This window comes from Terrapene carolina, unplaced genomic scaffold, assembly GCF_002925995.2.
Source record: "Terrapene carolina triunguis isolate 2854851 unplaced genomic scaffold, T_m_triunguis-2.0 Scaffold629, whole genome shotgun sequence".
Taxonomy (NCBI): Eukaryota; Metazoa; Chordata; order Testudines; family Emydidae; genus Terrapene; species Terrapene triunguis.
This window is the reverse complement of record NW_020664980.1, coordinates 7,177,763-7,197,237: the sequence shown is the minus strand read 5'-3', so window position 1 is coordinate 7,197,237 and position 19,475 is coordinate 7,177,763. Positions and strand designations below refer to the sequence as shown.

General features: G+C 39.5%; 1 protein-coding gene across 1 annotated transcript in view; it reads left to right on the top strand.

The window, feature by feature from the left end:
• The window catches only part of FSTL4 (follistatin like 4), a 485,177-nt gene that overhangs the window by 34,638 nt on the left and 431,064 nt on the right, over positions 1-19,475 (top strand). The window contains exon 4 of the mRNA XM_026659459.2: positions 8,219-8,252. Within this exon, the coding sequence (XP_026515244.1) occupies positions 8,219-8,252 (34 nt within the window). The remainder of the gene's footprint in view (positions 1-8,218; positions 8,253-19,475) is intronic.

Sequence of the window (19,475 nt, the reverse complement as noted above, 5' to 3'; positions counted from 1 at the left end):
GCCTATGTCTTTGTTTTTACTGATATACCAAAAAAGTGGGTGAAAGGGAATTGACTTTTTTAAATGTTTCATGTCTTCATTTTATTTTGATCAGTGTAATGGTTCTATTACTATTACAGTCACTAAACCTTTAAACTAGGAAGAATTCAAACAACTTGTTAAAAGCCGGGGCTCCAGGGTAAAGTTAAAAGTGCTTTTCATTTTTGCACATACTATATGTACACAAACTGAATGATACATTCCTATATCTGAGATCTTTCTACCTTGTGCGTCATCTCTCAACCAGCAATATTGGGAAAAGCATTGAGAGGCCTCTGGGAGTATAACAGTCTATGTATTGCAGAACTTCCCTGTATAAACAGAATAAATGCTTAAAAAGTCTCTTATCCAAATCCTGGCTGCCATTTTAGACATCCCTCTAGATCACACAGGTTGTATCCGTTGAGAATTATATTTTAATATTATAAGGAAATATCCAAACATAGCTGTTTTTTCTACTTTGGCCTGGAGTTAGATGAGCCTGGCCAACTCTTAGTTTGACTTACATTTCCCTTCACTCTAGTTAATGAGGATAATCTGTTTCTAACAGTGCACTTGAATTTTCCAACCAGTCCTTTAGCCTCATTGAGGATTATTATTTAAGGAACCTGGCAAGATTCTACAACTCTATGGCATCTGTTCAGGTTGGAACCTCTACTTCAAGGGGTGTCTCTACCAGAAGAGAAAGAAGGTGTCACTGAAGGAATTGTCACATACTAATGAATATATTGCACACAAACCTATAACTAACAAAGCTCCAAATCCTGTAGCCTTCGTTTGAACAAATTTCCCATAAGGGTCAGTGCAACATTTGCCTGGGGTGGGGGAATAAAAAGGATTTGGGATTAGAAGCTTTAATAGGTGCAAGTCCTTCGTATACTCAGTTGTTTTTGAAGTCTGTCTAACTTGAATGTTGGATAATCAGGCTTGGCAGAATTTATTATTTTGTTTTTTATAGTTTTGACAGATAATATCAATGTTTATTTTTAAGCACTTTTTTAGATTTCTGTCATAATTTCACAACTGTGAAAATTTAGGGGGGGTGAAACAATTATTTAATGACAGTATACAGTGAGATTTAAAAAGTTAAGCTTTAAAAACGGTTAAAACACAAATTGTATACTTTGTTAATATCACGTCAAAGTAAATATCTTGACATCAACAAATCATACCTTTTAAAAAAATGTAGTATTCATTCCCTAGTCCATTTGTAACAAGGCTAAATCAAGTCTAAATCACTGGATTTTCCGCTGTAAGATCTCAAGCAGTATTTTTCTTACATTGCCTGTCTGTAAATTTTGATGTTTATAGATGGAAATATTTTTTCATTGTTTTGTGTGCATACAGTGAAATCTCTGTTTACCAACATTTACTGATAAAAATCTAATCCTTAGATGCATATGGACAACATTCCCCAAAGGAGGGATACATCATTATTTTGTTATTTCTATTATGGTATCCCTAAGAACCTTAATCAGGAATTAGGGCCCATTGTACTAGGCATTATACAAACAAATAACACAAGGACATCCCCTACCACAGAGATCTTACTATCCTATATTACCTAAGTACTAGAGAGAGGGAAAAAATAGACAAATAGGACAGAGGACAAGGTAACAACAGAGAGAGCTTTGTTTGCATTGGTAACTAGAGTGGTCTCAATAGTTTCAGATAGTCACAGATTTAATCAAAGTTCCAGGGATTTAAACTAGAAGTTCTTCTTCGAGTGCTTGCATATGTCCATTCCACTGTAGGTGTGTGTGCACGCCTGTGCACTGGTGCTGGAGAGTTTTCCCTCATAATACGTATAGGAACAGCCCTGTCCACATCTGAGCTGCTCCTGCTCTGAAGCCACAGTAATAAAGGGTGGAGCTGCCCCCCCCCCCCGCCTTCACTTCCTTATTACTGTGTGTGGTCAGAACGTTTGTGTTCACTGTGAACAAACTTTTCACTACTTGGTTGCTTCCTAGTAATACTCGTTTTTCATCATTTGACATTTGATATTTTTTCCTTTTTGTGTCTTTATTTCTTATTTCGTTTAAAAAATGTTATTAATTTTTTTTCTTTCCCCCAGTCAGATGGGCCTCACCTAGGGGAGCATATGCCATGGTACCAGGGTTTCAAACCTTGCTTAGGTGCAGGAAGCCTGTGCCTATCAATGACCCTCATTTGTGCTGTCTCAAGAGCTTAGGTGAGGCCATATTAGAGACAGATGTTAAATTTTTCACAGCTTCCAGACCCATGGTGAAGAAGCTGAGGAAGGAGCACCTCTGCTACATCCTGATGGAGACTGCCCATGGACCAGTGTTGGAACCCCCTTTGGTTATCCAAGGGAAGCTCTTTGATGACTCCTTCCTGGAGTGCTTCCCAAGCTTGCCTGCAGATAGGAGCTGAAGAAGATCCCCCGTTATTGGGACTTCAGAACAATCCTGGCTTCGGAAACATAAGGGGTCAGCTCTTTGAAGTCTAGAGTGTAGGATTCAGACTCCGAGGTAGACTCTCAAGTCTCACAATACCAAGAGTCCAGAGCTTTCTTGCGGTCCCATTCCCATACTCATCTGTGTAGGTTTGAGAAGAGTACAGGCAGGGATTGGGATGTTTGGGCCAGACATGCCTGGGCCTCAGTATTATATCAGCCCCTTCATTTTGCCCTATTGGATGCCCCTAGCATCCAGATAAACCATGCTGCTATCTTGTGCAACCAGATCCCCTGGGAGGGAGCCTTCTTCTGATGGTACCGAGATCCTGTACTGATCAGCCTATGGTGTGTCAAGTACAAGATTTGACGCTACCCTGATTCCACAGGACCACCCTTAGGAGCACTGTCCCCTTGCCTCCTCTTATTGCATCCTCATCAGCTGACGAGGCTCAGATACCAGAGGCATCCTCCCCGGTACTTGATTACTTTAAGGTGTACCAAGAGCTTCTCTGGAGAATGAAAGCTGCTTTTGGCATTCAGATGGAGCTAGTGGAGGAGAATACCCAAAAGCTGATTGATATTCTCCATTCTGCTGCAGCAGGAAAGGTAGCCCTGCCTAAAAATGATGCCATTATGCATCCCATCAAAGCACTGTGGCAAACCCCTTCCTCCATTCCAAATGACTGGAATGTGGCCAAATGAATGGCATGTAAATACCAGGATCCATCCCAGGGGGTTGCGCTGTTTTACTTACATCGTAGCTGAGTTCGCCTAGTTGTGGCTGCTGTGAAGGAGGGAAACTAAGCTAAGGCTACCCTAAAGAAAAAGATGCCACCATCTTTTTGGCAGAAAAATTTATTCTGCAGCAAATTTACAGCTCCATATTGCCAGTCGTCATGCACTGTTGTCAAGATATGACTATTCTAACTGGGAGGCAGTCTCTCAATTTGGGAATAAACTGCCGGAAGGTTCCAAAAGAACAGATTTCAGTGCCTTGTTCCTGCCTCTTCTTTCAATCAGTTAGTCAGGCCTCCTTGGACACAACAGATTCTGCAGCCATGGCATAGGCAGTAATTATGCACTGTTCCTCCTGGTTGTAGTCCTCGGGGATTCCTTTGGAGGTGTGACACACAATTGAGAACCTATCCTTGTGCTCATCTAAAACAGATGAGGCTTTGCACATGCAGAAGAACTCAAGTGGTTTAGAAGTCTTTGGGTCTCTACACTCTGGTTACCATGAGGACGAAATATCATCAATACCTCCTCAACACAGTGATTTTAGCTTCAGTGTTCCACATAGAGATTTTTCCACTGGCGGATCTGTTGGCAACTCAAAGTGTCTCCATTTCTGTTCCAGGGTGGGTCACAGCCATGGATCAATATCCAATGCTTTCCTGTTTCTGTGGGACAAAAACCTATTTGTATGGACATCCACCAGTGCTTCTGATCCTCAGTCATTCTCAAGCTGAAACAAGATCATGGCAGAATGATCCTCATAGTGACAGCCTGGCCAAGACAGCCATAGTATTCAGACCTATGCAAGCTGTTGACTTGAGAACCTTTGCTGTTACTAATAACCAGAGACCTCATCACAGAGATCCATAGCCGGGCACTGCACTCGAATCCTCAAATGCTGCACAACATGGCATAGTTTATCACTGGTAAAATGCAGAGGAGGCTCACTGCTCAGTTGCAGTCCGGAATGTTCTCCTTAACAGCAGAAAACCTCCCACAAAAGCTACTTATCTGTGGAAGTGGAAATGGTTCTCCGTCTGGGCAGCCTATTATAATATGTCACCTACTCAGACATTCTGGACTATCTCTTATATGTTAAGGAGTCAGATGTAGCCCTCAGCTTCTTTAGGGTGCATCTGGTGGCATCTCAGTGTTTCTCCCTCAAATCAATTCCTGTTTTTACTCACCCTATCACAACCTGAAAGGGCTAGATAGGCAGAAACAATCTATCAGGGATCCAGCACTATTATGGGATTTGAATTCAGTGTTGTCTGTTCTCATGGACCCTTTCAGCAAAGGTAGCTTTTTTTTTTAGTGGCCATCATCTCCACTGGGGGTGGAGGGGAGTGAATGCATTGGTCACTGATCTGCCATACGCAGTTTTCTACAAGGACAAGGTTCAATTTAGACCACATCCTAAGTTCCCACCTGAATCAGTCTATATAACTGCTAGTTTTCATGAAGCTTTCACATCCAGTACTTTCTTATCTTAAAACTAACACACTTTAAATTAAGGTTATCCAATTACTAGAGTACATAATGGGATAGCCAGGAACAATTCTTCATTAGCTTTCATATCATCCGCATATAAAGTAAGTTCATTTCTAAACACTAAATACAGGCCTTTTGACCTAATGTTAATTAAGTAGAGTCGTATACATAATATAAAGGTAATTACAGAGTTACAGGACATGAAAAAGGATATAGCAACAACAGGTTAATTTAGTTACACTAGTGTACATCAAACAGGATGTAGATAGATGAAGACAAATACAATTAACATCCATTTTAACAAGTGAATTGTCCAGGTATTTTAACACTCCTTTGAAGTTCACCCACCAGTGAATTGCCCAAGGGCTCTGATCTTAGCTGATCTGTCAGCATCACACCCCAATTTATTTATGTTTTACCTTAAACCACCACTTCTGTAAACCACACAGCATTTGTGAGCACTTTTAGTGAAACAAAAATAGGGTTGTATAATAAAGAATGAAGATTGAACTAGAAATAAGAGAGAAGTGATGGAGGAAAATTGTTACAACACAAAACAAAATAATAAAATGCAAATGATACGTGTACACTTATCAATAGTCTCCTTTCCTTTATAATAAAGTAATTCCCCCCTCCCCAAGTTCAGTCTGTTGCAGAACTAACGGTTTCACAAGGACCAAAATCCAAACATTCATGAAGCCCTTCCCCTCCCCCCCCCAGCTCCTTAAGAGGTTTCCTCAGTGAATGAATACTGAGTGCCTTTCTCTACACTCTGTTATACTGAAACAACCTTTTGCCTTTGTTCATAGCCAAGGCAATCTCCTGCCTGCTATTATGTTCCTTTTCACCTCCAAGTGGTTTTGATTATTTACAAGTTTCTTTGATGGTTTTCCATTGACTGTCCATGGTGTAGCAAAGCTAGACAATAGAACCTTGTATTACATCAGCAGCTGACTAGGGAGGGGTAATAACTCCTGTTGCTTGAATGGGCCATCTCCAACACACATTACCCTGGTGACTAATTTTTACCCCAAGTCCATAAAGCATATGTTATGTTATTCCTTATATATTATCTATCCAGGCTTCTTGCAGTGATTGAGTCTTGACAAGTTATGTGCCTTCTATAGATACCTTAATGTTACTCTTTATAGATAAATATTCTGCAAGACGAGTTTGTCAGGTCTGAAGTGAGAGTTGTTTCCAATGACCCTTTGCCAAGGAGCCTCTGTCACTTGGGGTATGTCTACACAGCAGCCAGACACCTGGCAAGAATTGTTACTGGCTATACATATCCATAGATGTTAATGGTAACAATTGCTTTGCACAGAGTAGGCAGGACATATTGGTTGTGTCACCCGTTTCCAAGTCAAGCTGGGTTTCACCGTGCCCGTTCTGTGAATGCAATGGTTTAATTCTCTACAGAGGATGGAGAAATTTGGGCCGACTAGAAGGGACCTTCTCTCACTAAGTTGATAAGCAAATATGGAACCAGAGCTGGCTGAAACTCAGGACTTGGGTTCAGTCTGAGTGGCTAGCTAATCTGGCACTGTGGTCCCTATGTCCCAGGGTCCCCAGACCTGGAGTAGCCTGCACAGCAAGGCTCCCTGCTGTTGATCTGGCAGGGAATTCTGTCCATGACTCAGCAAGTTTGTCAAACCTGACTGACTGTCACAAGAAATTTCTGGTTCAACAAATCAGCATTTTTCAAAGCAACTTGGTTTTGTCAGAAAATTTCCAACCACCTCGACTTGGAACTCTTAGGCCCTTAAGATAGATGAAGACAAGACACTATCATCTACAGTAGAAAGTTGTATGTATCTAATATAGTACCGCTTCGTTATATAACATAACTCGATCCAATACTAAATTTTCCTGCTAACTAGTTTGAGGTAGTTAATAATGTCAGCTACTACATCTTAAGTCTTGATTTAACTTCGTAGGTACTGTCACCTATCATCACTCTGATATCCTGTTTTTCTGTTGTTTTTCCTGTCAGTTTCAACATCTTTTTGCTTTTAGAGTGCACTCTCTTGGTATCTTACCATATAGCAGGAGTTCCTTGCCTGCATCTGGTTGTAGGTATATGTGAACATGGCATTAGCTATGTGGTGCTGTATTTTACTTTGTTTTGTCTAAATGTAGACCACTGTACTTTAAAAATGAAAACAATAAAGTCCATATGAAAAGAGAATAAGCATTATAAGAGCATGAATCTCTTATCTAGGGAGGCCAGAAGCTACTTCACTCTGAGGAAGAAAAGAAGTAAACTTTGCTTATTTCCACACTTAGATAAATAAACTTATGCGAACAGTGAGTGCTAAGGGAATGAAATGAGGTTAGAGAGGCCACCATCTGTAAAAACAGAGGACTTTGAGCCTATGTCAGAGGATCGAGGAACTCAGATGTACAGTGCATCTATACAACCAAGAGCTCAGCAGCAGATGTAAGAGGGAGGAGAACTAGCTCTCAAAATCTGAGGGTGGATCATCAAAAAAGAATTTTACTGCACAAGTAGGTGCAACAAAGCAAGGATTGGGATCTCAGCTTCCAAGTTGGTGGTAGTCGGCATCTGATACTAATCTTTGCTGTCTCAAACACCAATATTGTTAGTCTAAGTGATAAATCACCATATTAGAACATGCAGAGACCTGCCTGGCTCACTGCAAGTTGGCTTTATTTGTGTTTTAAGGTTACAATCAATGGGCCTGATTCTGCAACCCTTACTCAGGCGGGAAGTCCCATTGTGGTCAGTGGGGCTATTAATAAAGTCATGTAAGTCCTACTCAGTGTAAGTAAAGGATGTAGCTTGTGTTTCTCTCAGCATCCTCCCCAGTTCCTCAGTCTCAGATATTGGTTGTCAGAGGTGGTATTTTATTTGGAAAGTTTCATGAAAATATGTTTGCGTGTAGTCATGAATTATTAGCTCAGCTTTAAATTAGATGGTCTGTTACACACCTACTTATGGTTGAGATTCAAGAGATGGCATATAGTCCGGTAGGTCTCTTGGTGGCTGTTGTGTATACATCAAATTAAAACAAGAAAGCTAGCTTTACTAGAAATGGCAGTAATTAATGTTTTTGCAAGAGATGTTGTCGACAGCGCTGATCCTGTAAAGATTTAATCACATCCTTATTTATAAACACGAGTAATGCCATCAATTCATCTGGGCCTATTCACTTCCTCAAAACTAAGCACATAAGTCTTTACAGGATTGGTATCTGTTTTACAAGTAAAACCAAAATAGTTAATATAACAAAATCCCTTTGATCTGCAATCTTGTAACCCAAAAGGGAAAAAAATATTGATTTGAATTAAGGTTTTATGCTTTTTCACTACAATTGATCAAAAATGATGACTCTGATGGATAACCTACTGATCCATTAAATACTTGAAGTTGTAGCTTTTTGGTTATTGCTTAGAGCCTCATAAGCACTTCATTCTGACAGGGTCTGTGTTTTAGTGGGTCTGTGTTTATGCTACCTATGAATTATTCCTGTATACTTCCAAACAAAAAAATTCTCTTTTTCCTTGTAGGAATCCAGAAGCTTTGAAGGCACAAGAAGAAAAGGTAGGAAAAATATAGGTTTCCCCCCGCCCCCAATTTGTTTGTCACTGTTGATTGATCTTGAGGTAACATGTTGAAACAAACGTGAACCTACAAACTTGAAAGAGGCTACCGTTGTGCAAATTTTCAAGAGCCTGCTTCATAACATTTGTCTTCCAGATTTTATGAAAACCCACCTCCAGATGTTTTCATGGAAAAATAATTCAATGCAAAGTAGCATGACAGAGTCTTGGGGATGTGTGAGATGGGTGTTTTTTTTTTCTTTCCTCCTAATGTCACTTAAAAACACACTAGCTGACTAGGGGATTCAGGCTCACACCTTGAAATCTGCTAGGGAGAAAAAAGAATTACTTGGCCCAAATCCACTGCAGTTGGTGCTCTGAGAATTTCCATTGCAGGAAGGGGAAATGTCAGTGTTTGAGATACTCCCACTAAGGCAGCCTTGAAAATAACAGAGGTGGGCATTGATCACCAGCTTGTTGTGGACATCATCTTTATGAATAATTAGGACAAGTAAATATCCATCTTCCCATGAGCTGGCACAAAGGTACCACGTATATACAAGGTAGCTCTCTGTAATGCTTTTTATCTATTCAATTAAAGGTACTTTAAATTCTATGAATAAAACCCATTATATTTTACTGAAATGAAATTGAAAATCCTGTTATCCTTGTTGCTCATGTAAGTTGCTATTTAATGTATTTCTCAAAAAGATATTTGCATATTTTTTTTTTTTTTTTTTTTTACCCAAATCGTGATGCTAGAATATTCCCCATGAGCCAACTAGTTGGAAGCAACAGATAAAGGTACCTGATAGTTTAGTGGGGTTTTGGAACAGTAAAAGAGGAGGATGTTTTGCAAATATTGCCTGGGGAGGTGGCTCAATTGTATAAGAGGGAAAGAGAAAATTATAAGGTTGGGATGAGGAAGGTTAGAAGTAAAGATGGAACATGTGATGCTCTGACTTCCCTGTACTGCCACAAATGCAATTTCTCTCTTTGGTTCAGGATTTGGGCAAAAGTGTGATACTAAATGGCACACAGGAGAGTATTAGGTCTGCGAGCAGGTTACTTATTGTAATTGCTAAAGTCCATCTATACAGGTGTTTTTAAAACCAGCATTTTACCTGAACTGACAGTGAGGGGGGACCCACAATGGATGCAGTGAGTGGCCAGTTTAAATAAATTCTTGTCAGCTGCCTCTCCAGACGTCAACAAGATGTCACAGACAATTACATGATTGCTTTGTGAATAAAGACCACCCAGGGCTTAAAAAGGAAAGGGTGAATGCCATCAGGAGGTACTGACTAATAATCACTAGATTTTTTTAACATGCATCCACAATTGCGTGGATACAGCCAGTGGCTATAGACTCCAGGAAAGAAGGAAGAGGGTGATGAGGGATGCCATCACCAAATGGGTAATAACAGCTATAGCAATTAGAAAGTTTGTTCAAAGGTACATAAATGTTAAATAAAAGAGTCATGCCAGTGTACTGCTACTTGAGCTCAGATCCCACTTCCTAAAACTGTTTTTGAATTAGCGACTAATTGGCAGCTGTCTCTAGCAGCTCTTTTATTGTTATAGACAGATGGAGGAAAATCAGCTATCAAAGAACTCATTCTGTTTATCATTAATTTTGATTTTGTTTAGCAGATGTTTTCTGGATCTCTCAGTCACCTGCCTAATCTGTTTTGGTATAATGTGAAGTGGGTAACAGTTATCCATTAAACAGATTAATAAATTCCCTAATTTCATTCTGGTAGCTTCCTTTATTGCTCCAGACATACAGAATTCTGAGAAGCAGGCTGTAAACCATCCTGGGTTTTATTGTATCTTGGATAATAAAAGGTCAATTTAAAATGTATGTTGCCATCTGGGCAGATATTGAGCATTTGTTTTTCTTTGTAGTAGGTTTGTATAAGAAGGAGTTCTGTAGGTTCCCAAGAAAGTAGGTCAAACTGAAACAGTAGAGAGATGTTATGTATTTTTGTTATATGACCATTGTTAAAGGAAAAATCTGATTGGCTGAGGTGCATGTATCTGCCCTAACAGTAGCTGGCACTCAAGAGTTAACTTGCTAAAAAGTGTATCGCTCCTTTAAAAAAAAAAAAAAAAAAAAAATCAAGATACCCATAAATTGTAGGTGGTTGAAATTACTTAGGTAGGAATTTTCAAAAGTGCACACCATTGGCCTAACTCTGCTCCTGCTGAAGTCAATGAGAGTTTTACCATTGATTTAAGTGAGACCAGAATTAGGCCAACGCTGATTACTTTTGAAAATCTCAGACTTGACATTGACATCTCTTAGGCAGATGGAGGTTTTACATAACTCTTTCAGATGGTTGAAGACGTTTATTCATATAACTCATATTACCTCACAACACATTGGGTATCAGTATAACCACATTTCCAGTTCTGTTGCTATTTATCCATATTGATATAAAGTACCAGACCTGCCAAAGAAGGTATGCTGTGGCCCAAACAAAGCTGTCTGTTCTCTTGACTGACAGTTTTGAGTCAATGCTGAATATGAGACCCCCTCAAGAAATGTGAGGTTATGTGCTTTGAAATTAATCCCTTATGAAACCATATATTACTGTGATCCTTTTTTAAATTCAGGCCAACAAGGTATAAGGTTCAACCATTTTCTGTTTTTTTTTTTTTTGTTGTTTTTGTTTTTTTCCTGGAGCAGTTTTACTACTGAAAATAGCCGAACCACAGTTCTATGCCCATAGTTTATTGAGGATGCAGATATTAGCTGCTAGATGTCTAACAATCTAATAATTCAGTTCTGTGCCTATGAAAATAAAGGCCATGAGCAAAACTTGCAAAATTGCCTATGGGCCAGACTTTTAAAGGTATTTAGGCATGGAGTGGTATTTTCAAAAGCATCTAGGCCCTAATTCCCACTGATTTCAAAGAGTGTTAGGTGCATTGGTGCTTTTCAAAAATCATACTTGGTGCCGGAATACCTTTAAAAATCTGGCCCTAAGTAATTTAGGACCCATTTTCAAAAGGGATTTAGGAGATGTAATCTCATTGAAAATCATTGAGATTTAGGCTCAAATCACTTAGAAAAGTGGGGGACTTAGGCTCCTAAGTTATTTAAGTGTTTTTGGAAATCCCCCTTTCCCCCGAATATCAGTTAATATTGTCTACAGTTCTCGTAAGTAAAATTGACATGGCCAATAACAATAGGTCTGATTCACCACTGCCTTGCATCTTGTGTGGTCATTGACACTGGGCAAAGTAGGTGTAAAATGCTCCTAAATAACTATATGGTAGTGTTTTATGCCCACTTGACACAAGTGTAAATGGTAACATGAGGAGCATGGCAGTCTAGAATCAAGCCCAATAAGTATTTCCAGTCACAAGCATGTTTTGTTGCATCACATTCATTTTCTCCAAGCCAGTCTCAGTGCCATGAATAAGATCTGTCAATATGAATTGCCCAGAATGTCGGCCTGCGATACAAACAGTCTATGTAAAGTGATTCTCCAGTTCTGGGGTAATTCAGCCTATCTGTAATCAAAGTATGTTTGTAGAATTACAAACAGCACAGAAGTCAAGAATTGAATGTTACCAAGCATGGTAGATGATATATATCTGATCACAGAAAAATGAGAGAGGATTTTCTAAACTCGATGGACATTTTTAGTCAGTGCTTCCACATATGTTATTCAGTGTCTTCCTGTCCTAAAAATCCCTTAAGCTGTTCCTGAATAAAACCGTTTGTCCTGTAATGCCGTTTGTAAAACAATGAGGAAAAATGGCATTAGAACAGGACATGAAGAGTGTTAAAAGAATATGATTTCTGCCTTGCACAGAAACATTTATTATACGTCTGTATTAAGAGATAGGATGATCCAATTTGAGATTTAGTCGTATAATGACCATTTGCACTGACACAATGGCTTTTATCTGAGGATTTCAAAACTAGAGCGGTCTGGGGGGAAAAAAATGTCCTGTGGAAAATTTCAACTTTTTGACAAAAAAATTAAAACTGAAAATTTTGGGCTGAAAACTGAATTTCTATTTGGAAAATTCCACCACGTTCTCCTCTTCCATTGAGCCTCTGTGATGGGAGTCAAATAGCATGATACATCATGTGAGATGTAGTCCATCTTGGGAGCCAACCCCATAGAGGAGAATGGGGCATGGGAAGCTGAATGACAGCTCTGGGGAGGCACCGTGGTTGCTCAGAAGGACATTGTTTATTTTGAACTGAAATGAAATTTTGATTTAGTTCCATAATGCAAAGCAAACTTTTTGACATTTCCAAATAGTTCTTGGTGGAATTTTTTCTTGGATCTCTGGGGTTCCATTTCTTAATTAAAAAATTACATTTTCTGTGGAAAGCAGACAATTTTTGTGACTAAAAATGTATTCCATTTTGATGGTTGTTGAAAAACAGTTCTGATGGAAATATTTTGACCAGACTTACTGAAAACTTTTCTACAAACGTCAAAGGGTTAATTGTGCCCATCCTTCAGGGCTGCCCAGAGGATTCAGGGGGCCCGGGGCAAAACAATTTTGGGGGCCCCTTCCATAAAAAAAAGTTGCAATTCTATAGAATACTATATTCTCGTGGGGGGCCCTGTGGGGCCCGGGGCCTGGGGCAAATTGCCCCACTTGCGCCCCCCTCTGGGCGGCCCTGCCATCCTTGCACAGGTACATGAGAGTAGGTGGAGGAAAGTAGATACAAAAAAGCCTTCCTTGTGTAGCTGTAGAAGTTCTAGTTCAGTCTGTGAGTTCCCTGTATATGAGGACTTCTCCAGGCTGGCACCAAAGGGAAATTAAGACCCTGCTCCAATGCCCATTTAAGTCAATGGATATATTTCCGTTAACTGCAGTGGGCACTGGATCAGATCCTAATTGCTATGGAGGGGCAATTCCTTCCTGACCACAGCTGCTGATGGTTTTATACCCTAAAGTGTGGACATTTATTTCCATCTTAATTCTAGTTAATGTAATTGCAGATTAATTTTTATTCATGTGTCTAACCATTATTTGAATTTTACTACATTTTGAATAAAAATGATCTGAACTGAAAAAAAGGAAATTCTAGAAGTTGATTAGATGCTGAATAAATATTTCCACATTCTCAATTTTAAACACATTAAGCTATTCTTTTCTCTATTACATGAGTGCAACTCGCTTTGATTTCCATGGGAGTTGCACTCATGTAATAGAAATCAGGATATGGGGCACTGAACCAAATTTGGAGGGCTGGATTTCAGAAAAGGCACATGGGGTGAATCAGGGCATAATTTGACATATTGCCTTTTTTTTGCTGAATGTCCCCTAGATTTCATTTTAAGGGAAAAGTTGGAACAGACTGACTAGTTTATACCCTATTAGTCTTTTTTATGTAACCCTCTCTTCTCCTTTGTAGAATAAATAATCCTAATAATTTTAATTTCCTTTCATAAAGAAGCCTTTTGCCGCTTACCTTTAAAAAAACTATCCATTGCTCTTCTCCAGACGTTTTCTATTTCTAGTCTACTTTGTATGATTGTGTAACCAAAACTGTGTGCAATATTTGAAATGAGGATGCACTATTGAGTCACATAATTCTCATTTTCTGTATTGTTCTCTATCCCCTGCTTAATACATCCCAACATCCTATTCAAAGTGAATTGCATAGACATCTTCACTGAGCCAGATGCAGTGTGATCAATGTCTGACCTAGGCCACACATCCATTCTATTTTGCTGTCTGAGCAGCAGACTTTAAAGGGAAACTTACTAATGTCCTTAGTAAGTTTAAATTGTTAGCTTCCTTGCAAGTTCCTTTGTGCTCACTACAGGCTGTAAAGGGAAACGTAATACATTTTTAAAATAAATTTGACTTTGAAATCTGCTGTACAGCGTAAAAGAGTGAAATATTGCCAGAGAACAACTGGGACAAGAGAACAAATGAGTAGGCAGAGAGGTGAGGTAAGGGAAAGCAACAGCTCAGGAAGAATACAAAGAGGAACTGTAGGCATTGCAAATGGGAGGAGGAATCCTGAGCTCAGAGAGAATGAGAGCAAAGATGCAGCAGATACTCTGAAACCAGAGAAAGTTGGGTAGACAGTGGGGTAGAATCAGAAATGGGCTCACATAAGTAGGCCGGAAAGGAGGCATTTCATCTGACCTGTGAAAATGTCTATTGACTGTTTCCAAAGGACCATTTCCAAATGAAGAGAAGGAGCATTTGACTTAAGGGTGGGCACTTTTACCTTTACATGTCAATGAGCTCTCACCACGTAATGAGCACGGATGAATAAATCACACCCACCAGTTCTAATGTATCTACTATTTTGGTAAAGGTCTATAGAGACTTCCAGTAGGTTAGACCAGGCATGATTTAGCCATATTAAAGCCTGAAGATTTGTCCTGATCAACTTCCACTCAACCAGTTGATTTATTATTATACCCTTTAATGGTTTTCACAAGCACTTAGGGCCCAATCCTGAGATGCTGCATAACCACTGGAGGTTCTGAATGCCCTCCCCCTCTCCCCCCTCCCCCCCCCGGGACTTCACGGGAGTGGAGGCATTCAGCACCTTGAAGGATAAATCCCTTAATGTTGAAACTGTGTGATGAGTGTAAAATGTGTGTATGCCTAAGTGTATGGTTAATTATATTAAGCCTAAAGGGCCAGATCTTCAGCATATGTAAATTGTCAAAGCTCCATTGAAGTTAATGGAGCTCCACCAATTTACACACCAGCTCAGGATCTAGCCCAAAGAATTTAGTCATCCTCTTAATTTGGATGAATATGAGCAACATTAAAACATTCAACAAATTAGTGTCAAAAATGCTTTTTAAGTCATCCACCCAAGAAATAATCAAACTGATTTCTTCCACTCTTTGTCCAAACAACTCTACTAAATGAGATGCATGTCAAGACTTCTTCACAGACTAATAACAAACTACCATAAAGATCACAATTTTGACTACTGGTTCTGCATTAAAATGTTAAAACCCTGCTTAAATGGTGTTAATTATGAACAGCTCCATGGTAGTATGCAGTTTTGCATTATTTATGTTGCACTGATTTAAAATAAAAGTGTTAACTGAGTTTTTCTCATTTTGTTCAGTAGTTGTACAGTGTTTATTTCAATGATTTCCCCACTGTGATAACATAACGAACCAGATCCTCAGCTGGTGTAAATGTGCATTGCTTCATTGAAGTCCGTGGAGCTGCACCAGTTTGCACCAGCAGTGGCTTGGCCCAAGAACTTCAGTAACATTTAATTCCCTATCACTTGATAGCAATTCCTAATGCCCTAGATGTGCAATTGGCTCAAGAATTTAAAAACAATGCAAAGAATTGCCATTCCTTCCTTCCCTGCACATTTCAGAGGGCCACAAAATATCCCTAGGGCCTGATCCAAGACCCATTACAAGCAATGGGAGTCATTCTATTGCCTTTAGTGGCCTTTGGATCAAGCTTTTACTCTTGATGGCCAAAGGGCTGGAGGTTATCCCAGGAGCTGGATTTTTTGGATTGTTTCACTGTCTCGGGCCCGCTCTGGAAGCCATGTTCCATGGCAGCACCTGCCTTTTAAAAAACCTAAACAGTAGCCAAACTTCAAAACTTTTAAACAAAAATGCCTATCTTTTGCAAGGTCATAAGGAGGAGAAATTGCCATGTACATCGCTTATTTTACTAATTTTAACAATCATTCTCTCTTTGCTTGAAGCAAGAATTCACATCGCTATACATCTCCAGCTGTTTTATCATTTCATATGAATTTTTATCATCGCTGGATGTTTTCAGGGCATATATTGTCACAAAATTGCAATCTGATTGCCAGGAGAAGGGGAATTGGACGAGGTCACAATAATAATCAAAAGTGAGGCTCACATTAAAAAAAAAAATAGACCAGTGCTGTAAAATTATAATACTCAAAATGGTATTTCCACTTTCTCCTTCATGTGCAATACCCTTGCAAAGTATGATGCAATGGAGTAATTAGCTTTGAGGTGGTGGTGTGGGGGAATGGATGGAAATTAATGAAGGTAAAGACAACTCTTCTAGCAGCTGTCAAAGACAATCTTACACTGTTTCTAGAGTCAGGATCTTCCCAATGTGAAGAAATGGTGAAGTTAATTACTTTTGTACAAACCTGTCTGTAGTGAGAGTTAATTATCACTTGACATATTTCTTGGTTTAAAATTAAAACAGCCTGGGGGTTGGGGGGGAATAGTAGAAGAATCAATTCATTAGCCAGTGTCAGGCGCAGTATTAAACAGACAATACAGCTGATTTTAGGCAGATCATCCTTTAGTTGCTTCTGATATGTGCATAGATGTGGAATTCTGGACAAGGATGAGCCAGCCAGAAATGTACCAGAGTGGTCAGTTTCAGTGAATTCAAATAGTTTAAGTGCCATTTTCTAATATAAGCAATGCTAACTCCAGTAGTACTGTAATGTTTGGCTCTCAAATTATTTTTCACACTCTGAAAATCTAAATCCTTTCATAGTCTGCTCCAGCATTTCCAGTGGTTACAATAAAATAATTGTGAAATATATCCAACTCCTTCAGAAAAGCTGGATTTATTGGTAGAAATACCAAGGGGTTGTTCCCTGAACTAAATTCACAAATAACTGATAATTTACCACATTTGGAAAATGTCTGGTTGGGGTGGAGGGAATGGGTAACTTTCCATGGCTGTTAACCTTCATTATACAGTATTCAGATATGTAACTTTGCTAGTGTCATGAGTTAGATGAACCCCCAGATGGGTTTCAAAACCTCCTCGAACAGCAAGACACAAGGTAGCTGCTACAAGCAAACCAAATATTAGAATGGGGCATGCAGCCAAGCCTAATTAGCAGTAGGTCCTTGACTCCCTAGAGGGCAGGGAATATGCACCAACAGTGCAAGAGAGCTGAGAGATTTTGACAGCGCTTAATTTGTAATGAAAGAGGTGCCAGGGCTCAAGCAATTTTTTTACATTCATAACGGATGCAGCAAGCCCAGAGGTGCTGGGACTATGAACTGCCAAGCCCTGGCACAAATTAAGCACTGGATTTTGAGGACAAATTAGAAGAGGCCAAATAAAAAATGTTCCTTGTCGTGTGATAAAGCTTCTTACAGTTTAATGTATAGATTTTCAGTTGCTGGAAATTACTTTCTCTTCGGTTTGGATGTGGCTGAAAGCAGCAGAATTTTTCCATTTGAATACAGAATGAACTGTACTGGCAGCTGAATAAAAACACCCCCATCATACAGGTTTCTTCCCTGGCACGATTCGCTGCTACACCAAGCTTCCTGTCACCCAGTGAAAATGAGAAACACAGATTGAACATGTAAACAAATGTGTTCCTTTTCTCTTCAGCTCCTTTCATTGTCTCTGGGTGAGAGTAGCCTTGTCTCCAAGAAGGATCCTGCTAGGTGAACATAATATTCAATAAGAGCAACTTCAGAAATCACACCTTTTCTCTGGTGAAAACCTACAGTTGAAAGGGATCCTAAAAATAAAAACGTTTCCAGCTACATGGGGACTGACATTCTTTTGGTCAGCCTAGTGAAATCTATAGGCTGACTGGCAAAATGCAGGTGATGTTTTTAAAGATATATCCCTTTTAGGTCACCACATCCTAACTTGAACATGCTGGAGGTTAGTCCTGATGTCTGAGCTGTTTGTGGTTTGTCAGCTTCACCTTCTAACAGACAAACAAAGCTGCCTGGCATTTGTACTGCAGACATTCCCAGCATTTGCTATCCATGAATGCAGCAGTTGCTCAGCAATATCAGAAATGGAAACGCAGGCCCAGAAATCTGTTGGCTCCACTTGAAGTTGCAAGTCCAAAATGACAAATTGCAGTTCTGCTACAGTATATGCATTTTCTTTTAAACAAAGTGGTGCCGTGAAGAGCAAATTGGAAGCCTAATTCAAGAAGTCGGCAGATGTTGCAAGATTGCAGATTTAAGACTTCAGGGAGTTCCGGGAAGTGCTTGAGAGAGAACTTCCAAAGGCATGTGAAATAACTGATGGATTTATAGATGTGAAGAGTGAGAAGGTGTTAAAACATTCAGAGGCTCAGTATACAATTGAAGTTCTTTTGGCAAATATAAACAAGGAAGAAATGAAGTAACTGCTGGAAGGACTTTGGATTGATGGTACAAAGGAGAAAATGCAGAACCCAGAGGAAAATACATCCTACCTACCATTCTGGGTTGTTTTACAGACATCTTGGGGTGAAAGAGGGGAAATAAGCAACTTCTTTAAGGAGCAAGAAGCCACAAAGAATCCAGGACGTCTGATTTTGAAGTGACTCCAAATCTCAGCCGCCCATTAAAATGTTTGAAAAGCAAACGTCCTTGACAATATTTCAAATGAATAGGGGGCAAATTGTTTTTTTGATGAGATCCTAGGAGGAGGAGGAGGAAGCCCAGTGAGGAAGGTCTTGAGAGTTGTCTGTACTGGGACCAGTCCTATTCAACATATTCATGAGTGATCTGGGAAAAGGGGTATACAGTGAGGTGGCAAAATTTGCAGATGATACAAAACTACTCAAGATAGTTAAGTCCCAGGCAGACTGCAAAGAGTTACAAAAGGATCTCACAAAACTAGGTGACTGGGCAACAAAATGGCACATGAAATTTAATGTTGATAAATGCAAAGTAATGCACATTGAAAAACATAATCCCAACTATACATATAAAATGATGGGGTCTAAATTAGCTGTTACCACTCAAGAAAAAGATCTCAGAGTCATTGTTGATAGTTCTCTGAAAACATCCACTCAATTTGCAGCGGCCGTCAAAAAATCGAACAGAATGTTGGGAATCATTATGAAAGGGATAGATAATCGACTGAAAATATCATATTGTCTCTATATAAATCCATGGTACGCTCACATCTTGAATACTGCATGCGGATGTGGTCACCCCATCTCAAAAAAGATATATTGGAATTGGAAAAGGTTCAGAAAAGAGCAACAAAAATGATTAGGGGTATGGAATAGCTTCCATATGAGGAGAGATTAATAAGACTGGGACTTTACAGCTTGGAAAAAAGATGACTAAGGGCGGATATGATAGAGGTCTATAAAATCATGACTGGTGTGGAGAAAGTAAATAAGGAATACAAGAACTAGGGGTCACCAAATGAAATTAATAGGCAGCAGGTTTAAAACAAACGGATGTATTTCTTCACAGAACACACAGTCAACCTGTGGAACTCCTTCCCAGAGGATCTTGTGAAGGACAAGACTATAACA